Source organism: Cydia fagiglandana, chromosome 13, assembly GCF_963556715.1.
Source record: "Cydia fagiglandana chromosome 13, ilCydFagi1.1, whole genome shotgun sequence".
Lineage (NCBI taxonomy): Eukaryota > Metazoa > Arthropoda > Insecta > Lepidoptera > Tortricidae > Cydia > Cydia fagiglandana.
The window spans coordinates 9069867-9089495 of NC_085944.1; the positions used below are offsets into that span (position 1 = coordinate 9069867).

A 19629-nucleotide genomic window follows, 5' to 3' on the forward strand; every position below is an offset into this window, starting at 1 on the left:
ACATTAAGCTTTGAACCGTCATTTGAAGCCTAACATAAATAAATAATTTGAGAGTAGCAAACTTGATTTCCTGTAACAGATCGGTCAAACCACGAATACTCCCCACTCCATCCCTACCTTGTGACGTCAGGTCCTGTGCACCAGGTGGGGCAACGAGGCAGGTAGCGCTCGGAGCCCTCGTCATTGGCTCTCAAATATGAATGTACACAATGAAAGCGTTTTAATGGTAGGTAGGTAAAACGCTGCTATTAATACAAAAAGCTAAATCAGCCTGTTCGAATGGTTGAACTAGACCTTTCAAATGTTTGATTTAACCGACACACAAAGAGTTGGGACAACAATATAAACAGTTAAAAACAACAAATAATTAATAATAATAAATAAATTTGGCCTATATACGTCCCACTGCTGGGCACAGGCCTCCTATCATGCGCGAGAGGGCTTGGGCTATAGTCCCCACGCTAGCCCCATGCGGATTGAGCAGTACCATCTTTACCATAAGGGCACACGGGGCCCGTGCCCAGGGCCCCCCAGACAGTAACAGTATAATATATGATTACCCATAGTAAATACTCGCTACGCTCGTGTTTCAATTTTGGAGTCTTTCGCTTGCTCGGGTATCAATATTAGCAGGAGAAGTTAAACATATGTTGCCACCGAGTGAAACACAAAATTTTTCACCACACCAACACAAGAAAACTACTAACTGTAAATTAATATCAAACAAAATCAAAGCAAATCGATTCAAAATGAATGTTATTAAATATTTGTCATTCAAAATCATCATTTAAAAGCTAATTCTACCAGCAAACCTAAGAAAACAACTTAAAATTTGCATTAATCAAATGTAAACTTTGCCTCACATGTGAATAAAATGCAACTTTCTTATTCGTTTTTGAACAATCAAAAGAGCCTTTGCCATCTGGTGTGGTAAAAATAACATGATAATACTCGTTTCGAACCTAGAAATGAGCCCGCGCGAACGAAATTATAAGTAGGTACTTACTTACTTACTTCGTTTTTTTACTATTAGAAAGAATTCCATCGAAGTAAGCGTGCAGTTTTTATCAGGTTCTTTAATTGTTAATAATAGGTAATGGAATTATCTAACGTAGCATGGTCAATACTTATAATTTACTTACTTCAAAATTTTACCCTAAATATGCCTGATTTGGAACCACAACTTTTTTTCTGTGAAGTTCTTTCTAATGCTAAAATAATGAAGTAGGTAAGTAAGTAGGTATAAGAAACAGTCATCAGTCATCACCTGTACGGCTACCACCAGTTTTGACATTGACATAACGCTCACGTTTACGTAACTTACTTTCTATGCATCTCGCTCGTACTCGCATATGCGAGCAATAGTGGAAGCGAGATGTACAGAAAGTAAATTACGTAGACGTGAGCGTTATGTCAATGTTAAAACTGATGGTAGAGGCTCTGCACGACGCGACGCGCATCTGCAAAACTCAAAATGTTCCGCCGGGCGAATATTCGACCGACGGTCAGGCTAAATGTCCGGTATCCGGTTAGTATCCGACCAAACAACTATCCCTTGCATCTCTACATTCGATTACAAACAGAACCTAGAATAATTTTCACCAGAATTCACACAAACAGTTGGGATAACAATAATATAAACAGGTAAAATCGACATCAATAATATAGTTTATACTTGCTAAGCTGTATTAGCAAAGTCGCATACGTATTTTCTGGTTTTCCTTATTATTTTTAAAATCGCAACTCTTTTCACATTTTTACATTACTTTTACAGTAATATCGCTTTAAGTACGTGACCCCATTATTAGGCGCGGTTTCGCTTTAACGCGAATTTCAAATTTCGCGGATTGCATATGCAGTCATTTATTTACGTGTTAAATCATTTTGTCGAACATCGAAGTTAATTAATAATAAAAGGATATCCGTCTAGCTAGCTCACGTGCGAGAAGCATGGCAATAGGTTACCTACTTGACTTGCGTTCGTTTATTTAATTTTCGGCAGTATTCGGTTTTATTCGCTGTTACTAATGTTCACAATGTTAAGTGACGTGCCATCGCCATCGAATTTCTAGTGTAACTCTGACCTCCAAATACGCGGATTTATTTTTAAATTGCATATCTAGTTATAGTGGTTATTATGGTAAAAAGTAAGACAAAATAGGTGTCTTTAGAATAGACAACTAAGACGGCGGCGAAGGACGCGTCTTAAAGGACGCCATACACGGTACAATATTTTATTTTACTCTATTGCACCGCACCGCGACCTTGGTGCGTCGCATCCATAAGTGAGAGCGAGTAAGAGATATCTGTTTCTCTTTTAAGATGCCGTTTGTATTTTAAGATGCTGTTTGTAGTATGTTCATATAAGAATTTTGCGATATTGGTTTGTATACTTGCTCAAGCAGATCTTGTCAGTAGAAAAAGGCGGCAAATTTGAAAAATGTAGGCGCGTAGGGATATCGTCTCATAGAAAATTTGAATTTCGCGCCTTTTTCTACTGACAAGATTTGCTTGACCGTCTATATCTTAATATAGCATGCAAAGATATCTTAACATAAAATTTCCATATCGCTGGATAGGTAGAAAAAATATTTGTTTTAGAAAAGAACAAACATACGGACAGACAGACAGACAGACAGACATGACGAATCCATAAGGATTCCGTTTTTTGCCATTTGGCTACGGAACCCTAAAAATGTGTAGGTATTCATCACATGTCAAAGACCGTGGCGGTACTCGATACATTATGATTGGACCATTAAACGCTTCTGTCGTTTTTTTACTTATGGGTCTGCAATTTAAAATCACAATTTCAATTCTAAATATTAATACCTAAACCGCTACCTAACGAGTAATATTACACAAATAACCCACATTTTTTTTATTTCAATAGTTATCTTATTATTCCCTTTTAAAGCCCAGTAATAGTGCCATTACTATCTCATTAAATTTACTCCAATAGGTACCAATAGAAAGTGTGCGCTGACACGCCATGCGTTGCGTGTATGGAAACCTTTATTCGAAACTCGTGCGCGCGAACGGGTGACGACGGAGGCGACGCTTGCGCAACCCCCGCCCCCGCGCCTCCGCCCCACCGGCCAGTCCGGCCATCGGCGACCGCCAGTCTATCCGAATTCGTGCAGCGATGTGTACATGTAACTAGTGATACATTATGACGGGAATAATGGATTTAAACATTGGTGGGTAAGAACACATTATGATTGTTATGTAATTAACTCTAATTGTTATAAATTAAGAAGGTAATAGGGTTTTTATTTTTTAAGGTCTCGTATATTTGCATGAATGGGGCATTTCCGCGGAAACCATTAAACGCTTCGAAGGTACGTGTTTGTTATTTTCGTTGTCGGATTATTTTCGTTTTTTTTAGTGTTAGAAATTAGGTAACCAATGTTGGCGTGTCTTTTTATTGGAAAATGCTTTTAAAACATTAGTATAATATATAATTTGAACTATTACTTATGAAAGCGAGCTTGTCGGTCGCCATCTTGTTTAAATTGATTCACGGTAAATTTCTGTGTTGTTTTATCTCATGAATCTTGTACCTTTAAACGAGCAATTATTGTTATTTATTTATTTTTATATTTCGTTGATCTCGGAAACGGCTCTAACGATTTCAATGAAATTTGGTATATGGGGGTTTTCGGGGGCGAAAAATCGATCTAGTCTAGCTAGTCTTATCTCTGCGAAAACGCTCAATTTTTAGAGTTCCGTACCCAAAGGGTAAAACGGGACCCTATTACTAAGACTCCGCTGTCCGTCCGTCCGTCTGTCACCAGGCTGTATCTCACGAACCGTGATAGCTAGACAGTTGAAATTTTCACAGATGATGTATTTCTGTTGCCGCTATAACAACAAATACTAAAAACAGAATAAAATAAAGATTTTAGTGGGGCTCCCATACAACAAACGTGATTTTTGACTGAGGTTAAGCAACGTCGGGCGGAGTCAGTACTTGGATGACCGTTTTCTTTTTTGCCGTTTTTTGCATTATGGTACGGAACCCTTCGTGCGCGAGTCCGACTCGCACTTGCCCGGTTTTTGAGTTTTATAATGTTTTCCGAGCAAAGCTCGGTCTCCCAGATATTATTGTTAACAGTGCAATACTTAACATATTTCAGATAACAATATATCCCTCGAATTAATGAAATGTATGAAATCTGAAGAGTTACAGGAACTCATTCCGAATATAAGAGACAGAATTTTGTTCAAATCTGGGTTGGAACAGCTCTACAAAGTTATAGACGTACGTACCTATTGTTTACTTACCTGTCAACCTTTACTTATTAAGTAGTTGAATCAAAAGCTGTGCTTTTGTTGAAATGACACATTATTCTTAGTTAAAACCACAGTTTTCCTTTCTTTACTGAAATGGTTATGGTTGCAGGAAACGTCAACGGAAGCGGCAACAACAAGTGACATAGATTCGAGTAATGATGGTATATCAGCGCCGTGTAGTCCATCAGGGCGTGCGTCCAGTTTATCCAGTGTGTCCAGCTGTAACGAGAACCCTCGATCCGGAAAAAATCCACGCGTAAGTGTTTGAGCATTACTTAACTAATTTATATTATAAAACAAAGTTCTCTGCTGCGTCTGTCTGTATGTTCGCGATAAACTTAAAAACGATTGCACGGATTTTCATGCGGTTTTGACCAATACCATTCGAGTGACGCGACTCTTTCTTTGGTTGGACTGTAGCAAAGAGGGGCTGGGACTTAGAATTTTTATTTATTTTAATTTTAATTGTCATTACTAAAAAAGTGATTATTTCATCAAAATCTTTTAAATAAATCGTCGTCTAGTACCCACAACACAAGCCTTATTGAGCTTACTGTGGGACTAGGTAGATCTGTGTAAAATTGTCCTATAAGTAATATTTATTTTATTTTTATTTTAAATTATTCTAAGTGTTTTGCAACCCATAGGGGTTGCTTGGTTTTGTTCCTTTAATTAAATTTCCTATTCCCAGAAACGGCCCGACGGCCCCTCTTTGGTATTACAGTTTGTTGGGCATGGGTTGTGCACACCATCTTTACAATAGGTTAAAACTACATGTCCAAATTGTTGTTTACACGAATTTTAAGGCTGCGGACCGCGTGCGTCCAGGCCCCTATTTCACCAACGTGACAGGTGCGACAATTCGACAAGTCTCATTGTTGCTGACGTCACAGGCATCCATGGGCTACGGTTATCGCTTACCATCGGGCGGGCCGTATTCCTGTTTGTCACCATCATTGTATTATTTAAAAAAACTTTATTATATCGGCAAAACACAGGCATTTCTCTTGCGATGCTTATGATGATAATGATGACAATTGTCACAAGATTTCAAAGAACTTTCGGTAATTCTTGACAGCAAATGAGTTTTGTGCCGGAATGTTGTGACAATTGTCGTATTTCTTGTGACAATTGTCATTAGCTTCGCAAAATAAGTACTTATTAACTGGCGATATAGTGGAGTTTTTTTTAAATTAACATGTTGGTGGCACACAACCACACCGCCCATCTGATGGTACGCGGTTACCGTAGCCTATGGAGGCCTGTGACGTCAGTAACAGTGATGTCGACAATTGCCGGACCTGTCACGTTGGTGAAATAGGGGCCAGTCCGCGGCCTAAACGTTCCGTCACACAGGCGCGTTTTCCGGGCGGGACGTGAGCGTTTTGTATTAAAAGCGGCGCGTCCTGTGTCCTGTGTGACGAAGCCTTTAATAGAGTTCCGTAGGTCTTAATAGGGAAGCCTTATAATTTCGTCATGTCTATCCGTCCGTCTGTCTGTCTATCGGTCTGTTAGTCTTTATAAACCCCTGACGCAAAAAGAGGGGTAAGTAATTAAAATTTCACGTGTCTTGTGTGTCTGTCTGTGACATCTAAACGGATGGACCGCTTTTTTTAATCGAGATGATTCTTAGCTAAATTGTATCAAAATCTGTTTAGCCTTTTTTGAGATATTGAAGTAAGTATACAAGTACGTTCCCTACAGGTGGCATTAAAAAATCCTAAACTGTATAAGTAACAAATTGTTGTTTTCACACGTAACACTAAATATTCGAAACCTTTGTAAACAAACTTAGTTATGCAGTTACCACAAAGCTTTCTCGGTATTAATTGTGTATCCACTATATTGTCTTTATTTATTTTCTGATTCTTATTCATAGGAAATCGATATAACAACAATTTTGAACGATAATAACCACGGTAAACTAGTTTTGGCACGTTTGAAAACGTGCAAGAAGCTCGACGCTACTTTTAGATCCCATCTAACCAAAAGTATTGTTGAGTGGTACCTTAAGCATAACGAATGCATGAAAAAGGAAGATTTTATGGTTATAGCTGAAGCAATTCAAGTCTTTATTCCCACGGAATTAAAGGTTACCTACTTTTATACGCATTATTCGTAGGTAGTTATTGCATGTAAGTAATATGAGTATACAAGTGTTCCAAAAACCAGCGTTAAAATGAAAAGGTCTGATATAAGGCAGCTCATTTACGTCATTTATGGTCACCCTCTTTGTTTTATCCAAATTGCTTTCTGTACCTATCAATCTTACAATTCTTACATATTAGTGCGATAGAGACAGATACAGTTGTCGTAGCGCAAAAGATTGGCATGTTGGCTATTACGCGCCCGTGGTGCCTAGCCAAGATGGCAATTTTTGTTTTTAATTTAATAACCAAATCATTAGGTACATTACATAGGTACAAATTTCGCCGTTCTGGGGGTATTAATTTAATAACCAAATCTTTAGTACAATTTAGCTGTTCTGGGGGCCTTGCCAATATGCCAATCGCTTGCGCTCCGACAACGAAGCGCTTTCTGTCTCTATCAGACTATCACTCTTACATATTAGGGCGATACAGATACAGAGATAACGTTTCGTTGCCTTAGCGCAAACGATTGGCATGTTGGCTACGCACCCAAGGTGCCTAGCTAAGATGCCAATTTATGTTTTTAATTTAATAATAACTAGAGATGCAACGGAGAGTTGTTTGGCCGGATACCGGATATTCGGCCTGACCATCGGCCGAATATCCGGTATCGAATATCCGAATATTCGGCCGGCGGAACTATACCTACATTTCGGTTCTTCAGGTGCGCATTGTGCAGGTTTTGACCTGTTTCGTAGTTAACGATCGCGCGGATTCATTTCTGGGTTCGAAATAAGTGCGCGTGCAAGTGAGTGGAATGTTTAAATTGTTTTAAAATAATAAACGGTTTTTATAGTCCGTGGAGCTCACGACATAAAAGTGTGATATACGGCAAATGATGATGATGGAATTTCCTTTTGCAGAGTTGCTCCTTTTGACTCACAGATTGATTTAGGAGGGGGAGCCAACCGGATTTTTGATGCAACATTTTGACTTAAGGGGGGGTGCCCTCCGAAATTTGTAAAAAAATTTGTTTGGCTATGTGCGCAAGTTTGGTATAATTTTCGGGTAAATCAAGGATGCTAAATTCATTTCTGATATTTAATTTAAACGGTTTCATATAAATAATTTGAAAAAAAAATTCAATTTTATTTTTTTTCGATAAAATGCCAAAACTTTTCTTATTTTTATATATACACAAAAAATAAAAATTTCATGAAAAAGCCCTACTATTCCTCGTTATAAAAAGTATACACATGGTATATTTATGTCTAAAAATATAGAGAAAAAAAATGAAATGTAGACCTACTTTCGACCACCAGCTCACTGAATAGTATACAAATATATGAGTTACAGCTATGAGAATTACGGCGTTTGATGATGATGAGATACCCACAGATAGGCATAGTGAGTCCTTAAAACCCTTAGATCATTTTAGGAATGGGAGCCACCTTGATTTTTGGTGCGGTGTGATTGAAAGGGTGGGGATGATTTGTCCCATACAATCATAAATTTATGAAAGCATCTGTTTAGGTTTCTGCATTAAGTTTGGTGTCATTATCGAGTAAATTAAAAGAAAAAAAGAGCAATGGACTAATAGTTACATTATTTCGTATTTAAAAGATTTTACTGCCTAATATATTTGTAAATACTCTTTAACATTGCTTATGCTTGGTGCACAACGTAATCCGATTTAAGGGACGTAACTATACGGAGGAAAATAATTTAAATATTAGTCAATATTGACATTATTAATTTGTATTTTGAATACTTAATTACCTAAATGATTTCTATCTTTTGATTTACTCGAAAATGTCATCAAACTTATTGCAGAAACCTAAACAGGTGCTTGCGTAAATTTATGATTGTATGGGACAAATCACCCCACCTTTCATCCCGACTGTATCAAAAATCAAGGTGAATCTCCTTCCTAAAATGATCTAAGGGTTCTAAGGACTCACTATGTATAGTAAAAAGGGATCTCATCATCATAAATTGCTAAGCTGTAGCTCACACCGTTGTATCTTGTTCAATGGGTAGTCGAAAGTAGGTCTACATTTAAATTTTTTTGGTCACATTAATGTAGAATAAATCTGCCATATGTATACTTTTTATAACGAGAAATAGTAGGGCTTTTTCATGAAATTTTTATTTTTTGTGTGCATATTATAATAAGAAAAATATCGGCTTTTATTTGGAAAAAAAAATAGAAAGTTTATATTTTTCATTTTTTTTCAAATTATTTATATGAAACCGTATAAATTAAATATCAGAAACTAATTTAGCATCCTTGAGTTACACGAAAATGATACCAAACTTGACCAAATAGCAAAACTTTATTTTTTACAAATTTCGGGGACCTCAAGGGAAAATCAAGGGGACCCTTGAGTCAAAATTTTGCATCAAAAATTCGATTGGCTCCCCTTCGTAAATCAATCTGTGAGTCAAAAGGAGCAACTCTGCAAAAGGAAATTCCATCATCATCATTTGCCGTATAATTAAGTGAACACCAGGGACTATAATAGTAAATGTTTTAAAATAATAAATAATAAACTGTTTCTTAGATCCAATTTGTTTACTCAGAAATCACGCAATGTTACTTTCCGGTATCCGGCCGAATAGTAGGTTACTATCCGGTATCCGGCCGGATATTAAAATATTGGCCGGATACCGGATAATAACCATATCATTAGGTATTACAAATGGTACAATTTAGCTGTTCTGGGGGCCTAGCTAACATACCAATCGTTTGCGCCACGAGAACGAAACGCTATCTCTGTCTCTCTATCGCACTAATATGTAGGTAAGATTCCAGTGACAGAGACAGAAAGCGCTTCGTTGTCGGTTGTCGGAGTGTAGGCGATTGGTAACTTAGCCAGGCCCCCAGAACATCTAAATTGTACCTTAAGATTTGGTTATTAAATTAAAAACAAAAAAAAATATCTTGGCTAGGCACCTTGGGTGCATGGGTGCGTAGCCAACATGCCAATCCCTTGCGCTACCACAACGAAACGCTAGCTCTGTATCCCTATCGCACTAATATGTAAGAGTGATAGAGATAGATGACTATATACAACTCTACGGAACGTTAACGATTGGCATGTTGGCTAAGCACCCTGATCGGATGATAGAACCGTACTCTTCTTCTTCTTCCTCCTCGCGTTGTCCCGGCATTTTGCCACGGCTCATGGGAGCCTGGGGTCCGCTTGGCAACTAATCCCAGAAATTGGCGTAGGCACTAGTTTTTTATGAAAGCGACTGCTATAACATAACATAAAGCGTGGTCGTGCCAGATAGCATCTTTTTCGTGAATTTATACAAAATCTTCCGTGGTCGTGCTGTATAGCATCACACACACAATGATGGATTATATGTGCCTTATTATCAGCCCTTTTCGTTTTGACGTTGGTTTATGGGATATCTTGTATAAGTATAATTAGATTAGTGTTGCTTCATTGAAAATGTAATAGACGCTTAGCTAAAATGTATGTAAGTAGATAGAGATAGGCATTATGTATGTGATGTACCAAGAGGGTGGACCAAAATCGAAGACAACGCAATCGACGCCTTATTTAATGCAGTGCTACGCAACGTAAGCGCAGACCGCAATAACGTACCTTTCGACATGGTTTGTCACATTTTACCCTCTCAAGGGATGATTCCCGAGATAAAAAAATATGTTCTTATAACGTTATCCTGGTTAGAGTGGATTTAAAAAAGTTTTTCTTTATAATTACTCCTAGTAAATTTGTTCATCTTTGCAAATCATTAAAAAAGTTAACGAAAAGTAATTGAGTAATTTAATTACGAATTAATGTAATTGCAATTGCAAACTACACAGAAAATTAAATTTTATGTAATTAAATTACAAACAATTAAATTATATGTAATTCAATTAGTAATTAAATTACTCAAGTAATTAATTACGCCCAACACTGATAATACGAGTGAGATGCATAGAAAGTAAGTTACGCACACCGCTAGCGAATATGTCAGTGTCAGATCAATGTCAAGCTCGTGGTACTGAAGTTAGCTAACTACGAGTATAGTTACGTCACAGCGTTTTTGTCTGTTTTTAGGAGACATACTACATACCTGGTTTGAAATACAACAACAAATATAGACCTGCCAAAGGAAAACTGATAGATAGGTATAATAATCAAAGGAGACTATTAAAACGAGAAGGTGTTCTTGGCCGGAAAAGAAAACTTCAAATTGAAAATATTGATCAGGAACATTCAGGTACCTACCTAACTACTTACATGTTTAGGCCAGTAAACGAAGGAATTACAGCGGAAATAATACGTGTATAATAAGTGTGTGTACGTGTATAAAAAGGCGCGAATATATTATTAATACATTTTAAAATATTGATCCTAGCGAAAAAGTGTACTGAATGTTTTTTGTAGATTTCTTATGTAATAGATTTTTTTTTTGCTACGGGCCACCGTTTAAGAGTTATTTACGAAAAACTACGAAAAGTGACCTTAAAACCCCCCCTACCCGTTAGCTTCACCCCCACCCCCCGGTACTTTTAGTATTTTCTTTAATACACCATTACCTACACCCATGCTAAAATTGGCTTACACACGAATTATTTCCCCCGATTGGCAATGTTTGGTGTTCGTTTGGTGTACTAGTTTACAGAGTCAACACCAAATACACTTAAGATCAATGTAATCGGGTCACTATGTATGGAAAATCCTGATTTCATTGCTCAGGATGATAGCAGACAAAGTAGCCAAATGTATATCTAAGTCGCAACCCATCTTAAAGGGGCCCACTGATTACCAGTCCGCCGGACGGTATCGGCCTATCAGTTGTTCGGAGCTGTCAACTTTTTGTTCCAACTGACAGGCCGATATGGGCCCCTTAATTAAGTACCTTATACTAAGGATTTGTTGCAAAGTATTTGGCCACATTGTCTGCTCTTACGTGTTTTATATTTACTTTTCATGTGTTGTTTTGCATTTTACTTTTTTACTAAAACATCATTATCTTCAGCAGACATTGAAGAAGACGAGGAAACCGTTATATGGCTTCAGTACAACAAAGAGCCGTTTCAAGAAGTAAAAGATAAATGGCTGCAAACTAGAAAATATCGCATACAAACAGATTACAAAAACTCCACCAAAAATTTGCAAGACATATTAAAGAAATACCCCTTGTTAAAGCAGAGTTTTGGCTTTCAGCTTGTAAGTATACATTTTTATTAAAGCGGTAAAATAGTTATTCCTGTGAAAGTTAATTTAGCGCCACTTGCACCATTCTACTAACCCCGGGTTAACCGGTTAAACCTGACTTACCAGTACAAATTGAGACTAAGCTAACGTTTTAACCGCATAACCTTGAGTTACGGGATGGTGCAAGTGGCCCTAAACGATTAAGGGCCACTTGCACCAATCACTAACCCGGGGTTAACCGGTTACTCATACTCATTTATTTATAATATAATTACATATTACACGTCAAAATTGATATTAAATTAGGTAAATTAAGTAAAACCTGGAGTTACCACGATTACCAGTACAATTTGACACTGGGTTAACGGTTTAACCGGTTAACGCCGGACTAGTGGGATGGTGCAAGTGGTGCTAACGGATTAACTATTTTGTGACAAATATTATCTTTCAGCACTGATTAGTATTTAATATTTTATATGGTTTGCAGATTGAGTTGGACTTTGAATACAGCCATCCTAAAAGGGGCATCTCACTGTTTGTGAAGTTTCCAGAGTTTTTAGAAAAAGCTAATGCTGCTTTTATTGGCGTGAAAGTATTTCAAGATTTGAAGATCCTCTTCAACAACACAACACAAGAAGGTAAATTTTGCCTTTGGTAAATTTTATCGCGAGATAGAGATAGATTTCTCTTATGTGGATGAATCGAGAAATTGGGCCACTGCAGGAAAAAACATTAGGTTGCTTTTACCTTACCTGATCTTATACATAATAATCGTCTTTGTTTTACATGACCATATTATATAATAAGCTCTAATAAGTAGGTACCTATAATAAAATAAAATTCACTAATAAAATTTAAATTTAATTTCAGACACGAAAACATTTATTGCTTTGTCCCTACTTTGTGGGAAACTTGTCCCGACTGTCGGCAGATCTGATAATAGAAGGAACGATAAAAACGAAAAGGTAAGATAGCTGATAGGTTTTGATACATTTATTGTAAATTAGTAAACATCCCTACAATGGAACAGGCACCAGTAATTTAAACACTGGCAAGATTTTACCATAAACAGGAGCCATAGAACTGCTTAAGTTTGATGTTTCATTGATTATTCTTTGTTTTAAAATTAATGGCACCATACATCCCATCATGACTGGAACAAAAAAAACATAGTTTTTATTTGTTATATTGAAACCATAAAACATAATGGACGAATAGGACATTCAACTTTTAACTCGTAAAGTGGTAGAAATTTTACAGGTGCCGAGAAAATATCAAAATGCTCCAAATTTTCTTTTAAATGTCACACATGTCTGGTTCTCCTAACATAGGTTTATTAATCGACCTCAAAAAAGTCGATGGTTCACAGATAGTTCACAGTTCGTGGTCTCTATTTTATCATACAGTTATTTACTCAATGTTTGTTAAGATTTTTATATTATTTATTTACTTATATTACATATATTGACCCTTTGCTTATAAATGTTTCTGTTTTTAGCGCTCGTCAAAGGATTTGGCTGACCAAAAAAAATATAACAAACCGACCATATTAGAATCACGTGACAGCTTGATATTGCATGTGAAGGTAAATATTTTTAATTTAATACCTTATTTTGTATACTATAATAATAAAAAATATTTCAGCATATACACGTCCCACTGCTGGACACAGGCCTCCTCTCATGCGCGAGAGGGCTTGGGCTATAGTCCCCGCGCTAGCCAATGCGGGTTGACGACTTCACATATACCTTTGAATTCTTCGCAGATGTATGCAGGTTTCCTCACGATGTTTTTCTTCACCGAAAAGCGTCTTAGCTAAGAATATAAAATAAATATAAATTAAAGGTGACAATCCATTTCCAACGACAGCTGCACTACTGTTTATTTTACTATGTAAATTGACAATAACACCGACGCGTTCAGTACCAGTAGTGCAGCTGCGGTCAGAAATGGAATGTTACCCTAATGCTGGACACAGGCCTCCTCTCATGCGCGAGAGGGCTTGGGCTATAGTCCCCGCGCTAGCCAATGCGGGTTGACGACTTCACATATACCTTTGAATTCTTCGCAGATGTATGCAGGTTTCCTCACGATGTTTTTCTTCACCGAAAAGCGTCTTAGCTAAGAATATAAAATAAATATAAATTAAAGGTGACAATCCATTTCCAACGACAGCTGCACTACTGTTCATTTTACTATGTAAATTGACAATAACACCGACGCGTTCAGTACCAGTAGTGCAGCTGCGGTCAGAAATGGAATGTTACCCTAAGCTAAGTACTCCAAGCATGTACCTATTGAATATTTTTTGTAAGAAATATACAGTTTACATTTTATTATTTTCTAGACTGCTAAATATCAAATGATATTTCGTACGTAAGTTCCGCAAAACTCACTAGGACGAGCCGGGCTTTGAACCCGCGACCTCCAGATTGAAAGTCGCACGCTCTTACCGCTAGGCCACAAGCGCTTTTTATTGTGTATACTAAACCTGTAAAATGTAGATATTTCAATCGGCATATTCGGCAAACCATGAAGCAAACCCAATTTTTGGGTTTGTCTTATTCGGAATCACTGATGTCAAATGTGTAATAAACTTTTTTTTTTGTTTTAGACTCAGAGTGACATTCAGAATTGCCTTGCAACACGTCGGGATATCCACCTTAAGAAAGGACTCACATGCCAACCAGTGGTAATTTGCGTCGGGCCAGACGTCGAAAATATTACGGAGTTCTACGTCAATTTTGATGACGTCACTTACCAGCTGGAGTCTCTTTTAAAAGCTGTTGACATTTGCTTCAAAACCTTTCATGTATTTGATATAAAATATCCCCGCGAGAGTATTCAGCCGTGGATGTTCATACAACGGTACTTTTATGAAATTCACACGCCACAAGATCATACATTTCCGAGTGTTGCCACTTTAATTGCAGATTTAATGTAAGTTACTATCAATGTTTCTTTAGTGAAAATGACGTTTAATTGCTTTATCTGTAATTCCGAGTTAAAATCCCTGAAAGGTTTGTTTTTACATTTTGACTTGAAACATAATAATTTATCTGAATATAGTTGTGCACAGTCTACATGCAACAGACGCTTTCAAAATATAAAAAGCTATAAGAGACATCTACTCAGTCACAATATCTGTAAGCGGGGTAAATCTCAATCTAATAATGCTACTAATATTAGAACACAAAGAAATCATACACACACACATTGTGAATCAAGTGAGCCGAGTAGTAGTTGTATTCTCCACAATGAATCCGAACAAAATAATGACTTTGAAGTAACATGTATTGAAAATTGTGAAACAGAAATATTACGAAATGATACGTTACCTAATTGTGCTTTTTCACAAGTTTCAAAGCTAACCAGTTCAGACGACATAGCTGATACAAATGAAAAAACCGTTTATGATAACAGCCATATTGAAAATTTACAAAACAAAGCATTACAATTTGCTTTGTCCCTTTATAGCAATCCAAATTTAAACAGGGCTACGGCAGCAAACATTTTAACTGAAATAACACAGAACATAACTAAAGTGATTGGTGAGACTTTAAGTCATTACATGTCAGATGCTGTAAACAACAGTTCTATTCAAGCTGTAATTGATGTATGTTCCACTCCGTTTGAAAAAGTTGACACAGAATGGAAACTTTTACAGTACTTTGAAGGATTAGGTTGTTATATTAAACCCCAGCAATATATAATAGATTCTTCTGTGATACCATGCTTACAAAATGGCTCTAACATATTACAAACTAAAACGGCCAAAGGGACAATGGTGTCACTGAAGGAGTTGTTTAAATGTTTTTTTGAACTACCATCCGTGTTTGAATCAACTTTAACAAATATGGAAAATTTACAGAGTCAAACCGGAAAGCCACTGAGCAATTTCATTCAAGGATCTCTATGGAAATCGAAAATTTTAGGTAGGAGTGGAATATTCATCCCTTATTTTTTATATTTTGATGATTTTGAAACGGGCAATGCTTTAGGCAGCCATTCAGGCAAACAGTCCATCGCAGCCACATACTTGAGTTTTCCAACTCTTCCGTTGGAGTATTTATCATTATTGGAAAATATACTAGTTGCGTCACTGTTTAACACATCCCTAAAAAAGTTTGGTAAAGATTCACTTTTTCATTTACTTATCAGTGAATTGAAAGATTTGGAAACAGAAGGTATTGATATAGTAATTGAAAGTAAAACACAAAAAGTATATTTTGTCCTTGGTTTGATTATTGGCGATAACTTGGGCTTAAACTATTTGTTAGGATTTAGTCAATCATTTTCCAGTAATTATTACTGCAGAATTTGTAAAACTCACAAGTCAGTAATGTGTAAACAAACAGTTGAGTCAGTTTGTACTTTGAGAAACAAAGACAATTATACTAAAGATTTAATTTCAAATGACCCAACCGGAACAGGCGTATACGGAGATAGTATTTTCAATACTCTTCCAACCTACCATGTAACTGAAAATATGGCAGTTGATATCATGCACGATATTTTTGAAGGTGTTTGTCATTACGATATATGCAACATGTTATTGCACTATGTTCATAGGACTAAATTATTTAGTTTGAGCACTTTAAACAGCCGATTATCATTATTTGATTATTCTGCCAAGGAATTAGATCAAAAGCCCGCAACGGAAATAACCATTGACAATTTAAAAAATAAAAAATTAAAAATGAGTGCATCTGAGATGTCTTGTTTCGTTAATATTTTACCTTTTCTTATTGGAGATCTCGTTCCAGAAGATGACAGAGTCTGGAACTTATTTTTGAACTTGTTAAAAATTATTGATATTTTGTTAATGTCTGAAATTGACTGTTCAACAGTAGAATATCTCAAATATTTAATAACAGAACACCATGAACAATATCTCGAATACTTTAATGACACGTTAAAGCCTAAACATCATTTTATGATACACTACCCTCATATTATAAAACGTATAGGACCTCTAAAGCACATTTGGTGCATGCGATTTGAAGCAAAACACAAACAATTAAAACAAACTGCTTATAATACATCATCTAAACGCAATATACCTCTCACTTTAATGATAAAACAACAGTTAAACGTTGCACAAAGAGTTCATACTAGGCAGGGTTTCTCTGACAGACTTACATGTGGAAGCGTTGATAACACTACAATGATTCCTGAATTAACCAACGCGACAGTAAACGGATCTAGTATACGTGATATTCGAATAAATTGGGTGACAAAATATGGCACTATGTTTAAGCCTGGTTTAATTTTTACCATTTTCAATGAGCAAGAAGTTATATTTTACAAAATTGTTTATATACTTAAATTAGAGCCAGCCATTTTTTTATTATGTAAAGTTCTTATTAATATTGGTTTCAATGACCACCTTCAAGCATATCAGCTACACGAAACTAATTGCACGAGTAATTTTGAATGCCTTAAATTAGAGAACGTTACAAGTCTTCCAATAGTTCCTCATTTGGTGCCTAATGGAGATATGTATTGCAGGGTGAAATATTAATAGTTATACCTATTGGGTATTTTATTATGTTTAACATATTTCAGAAAACAAGGTTTCCTTCAAATTAATGTAAAGTATGTAATCTGAGGAGCTGAAAGTCCAACTCCATCTGCAAATCATAAACCAGCTGCTTACAGTCATAATTCATACATTTTCATAAGATAGTGTACATGCAGGTTCATACAGGTTTACATATAAGTAGAAATCAACTACCTCATTTGGTACAAAATTATTAATATCTGCAATTAAGGCGGCATCACTCGGTTTATGTTCTTCTCTCAAAACTCTGGCACTCTGCTTCAACATTTAATGTACCGTTAGAAAATAGTACTGTTTTACAACTTTCAAACGCTATCATTTCTATGTTTTATATAAATTTTGGTATATAGGCGCCACTATCTATAGAGCAATAGGGCACTTTTCAGCCGTCCTAATATAAGGAAAAATAGGGGCTATTCCCACTAGTTACCACCAAGCTGTTACCAGTGGTAACTACTGGGATTTTTTTCTCCACCTTTTACCCTTTTTGTTAAAGTTCAAACCTAATAAAAACAGTATAAATTGTATCGTATAAATACAGAGTAGTTTAATAAATAATGATATGTCCATTAGTGTTCCAGTAAACTGCCTTAAAGTGATAAATAATAGTTTGTTTTTAACTGATTTGTATGTTCGTCCGTATAATTAATTCGAGTTACAATTAATAAGATAAATCTCATTCAAGCGTTAATTTCTCATTGACTATTTTAGTTTTTGCACTTGCACGGGTAAAACTGTTTTTATTTTTATTTTTAATCACTTTTAAGGCAGTTCACTGAAACACTAATCGGCTTAAGTATAATTATTTATTAAAGTACAATATATACAGCGTGTTTGGTACATCGTTTGCCAAATTAAAACGGCAGATAGGTTGAGTCATTTGCTATCTTCTCAGGCCTAGAAATGTTTAATTTGGTGCAAAAAAAATTCTTCCCTTCTATGACAGTTTTTCGTACTTAAATTTCAAATTTTTATTTTCGTAGTTGTAAAAAAATACCATGGCCAATTTTGTTTTTCTAGGTATGAGAACATAGCAAATGACTCAAGCTATCTGCCGTTTTAATTTGGCAAACGATGTACCAAACACCCTGTATATACAACAGTATATATACTGTTTTTATTAGTTGTTGAATTTTAGTGGTAACTACTGGGAAAAAAATCCCAGTAGTTACCACTGGTAATTGGTGGTAACTAGTGCGAATAACCCGAATAATGCAATAACTATATATTATATGAGATTGATACATAGTTACTGCGTATTTTATTAGGACGGCAGCTTTGTGTAGTAAATTTTTTATGGCAGAATTGCTTGTAGGGAGGTGGCTACCTTTTAGAGTGTTTTCCATAGTAGTCTATTTTATAATAAATTATATATTTTGTTAGAGCCAGCCATGACTGAGCAAATACTAAATAAGATTAATGAATGATACACATGAGTTGCGTTCTCGCGCGCGACTCCATACTTGAAGTCGCGCCAGATGTATGGAGTCGCGCGCGAGAACGCAACTCAGCCCACCTACCCCATTGCGATTTTGTAGTCGTTTCGCAGTTGAAATCAAGGCTCTGAACCGGTTTTTTCTTCATACAAAAAATACCGGTATTATTACGTTCTTTTTCGTTCTTTGGTTTTATTATTTCATTTTTGACAATCTAATAATAAGAAGTTGTTACCTAAATACATGATTCAGTCCTACGTAAAGAGCATAAAATAATTAAAAATATTGGGGCTATTTTGGGTTTTACAAAAAACCGGTTCCGAGCCCTGATTGAAATGCAGTCGAGCTATTATATCTTTTCGTTTTTAGATTTGAACATATTTAATCTAATATGCTACTATATATCCCAAAAACCATTTTGTATTTCATGACCCATGTTCCGTGGGAAAAGTTGTTCAGTTTTGTGAGTACCTACTGTACTGTCACTAGGTTTCGGGTTAAGTATACAGGGTTTTTGTAACACCTTGAATATATATTCGCACATATATATATATATATGTATAAAGCATCATAATATGCGCGCCACCTAAACCTAATTCGATTTTTTTTCTACCTGTGGTAGGTTCAATTGTTTAAGAATAAACTTTTTGTCGTATGAATCGTTTTTTAATGTTCTTTTTACAGTACTTGCTATGCCGAACCAACTTGTTTTCTTAGTTAGGCTATAATTAACCTCTATTTTATTTGACTGAAAGTTATGTGTACCTACGCATGCAGAAGATATTTTTGTTTAGTGTCGTGTCTACTTCCTATCTGTGTGAATTTGACTAATGTGTGTAAATTTATCAAAATATTCAAGGAACTTATGTAATTATATTGTATTAACCTAGAATCAATTTAGTATATTTAACAAACCTGTTTTGCAGTGTCTTCTACTAATTTTGTTGCGAACACTAAATGTTTTGTATTGTACCTAGTATTAACAACCTAGACATAATAGTATTGTCAATACAACAGTTTTGCTGTATCAAGTTTGCATTTGTGTTGCATATTATGTACCT

General features: G+C 35.9%; 1 protein-coding gene across 3 annotated transcripts; it reads left to right on the forward strand.

Moving 5' to 3' along the window:
- The first annotated feature begins 3136 nt into the window (after window positions 1-3136).
- Window positions 3137-19227, forward strand: LOC134670201 (uncharacterized). Of its 3 annotated transcripts, none has more exons than XM_063527909.1 (11): window positions 3137-3200; window positions 3285-3341; window positions 4140-4264; window positions 4406-4552; window positions 6176-6388; window positions 10466-10628; window positions 11391-11581; window positions 12057-12207; window positions 12440-12534; window positions 13068-13154; window positions 14184-19227. In XM_063527909.1, the coding sequence occupies exons 1-11, from the start codon at window positions 3173-3175 to the stop codon at window positions 14511-14513; spliced, it is 1587 nt and encodes a 528-aa protein (XP_063383979.1). In that variant the 5' UTR covers window positions 3137-3172; the 3' UTR covers window positions 14514-19227. The 3 variants fall into 3 exon arrangements, with proteins under 3 accessions (XP_063383979.1, XP_063383980.1, XP_063383981.1); XM_063527910.1 differs by having other exon boundaries at window positions 11394-11581; XM_063527911.1 differs by lacking the exon at window positions 6176-6388.
- Window positions 19228-19629: the final 402 nt, after the last annotated feature.

Coding starts and splice junctions, on each gene's coding strand:
- LOC134670201 (XM_063527909.1), top strand. CDS start 3,173: ATGACGGGAATAATGGATTTAAACATTG. Junction 4,265..4,405: donor AGCTCTACAAAGTTATAGAC/GTACGTACCTAT, acceptor TTATGGTTGCAG/GAAACGTCAACGGAAGCGGC. Junction 6,389..10,465: donor TTATTCCCACGGAATTAAAG/GTTACCTACTTT, acceptor GTCTGTTTTTAG/GAGACATACTACATACCTGG.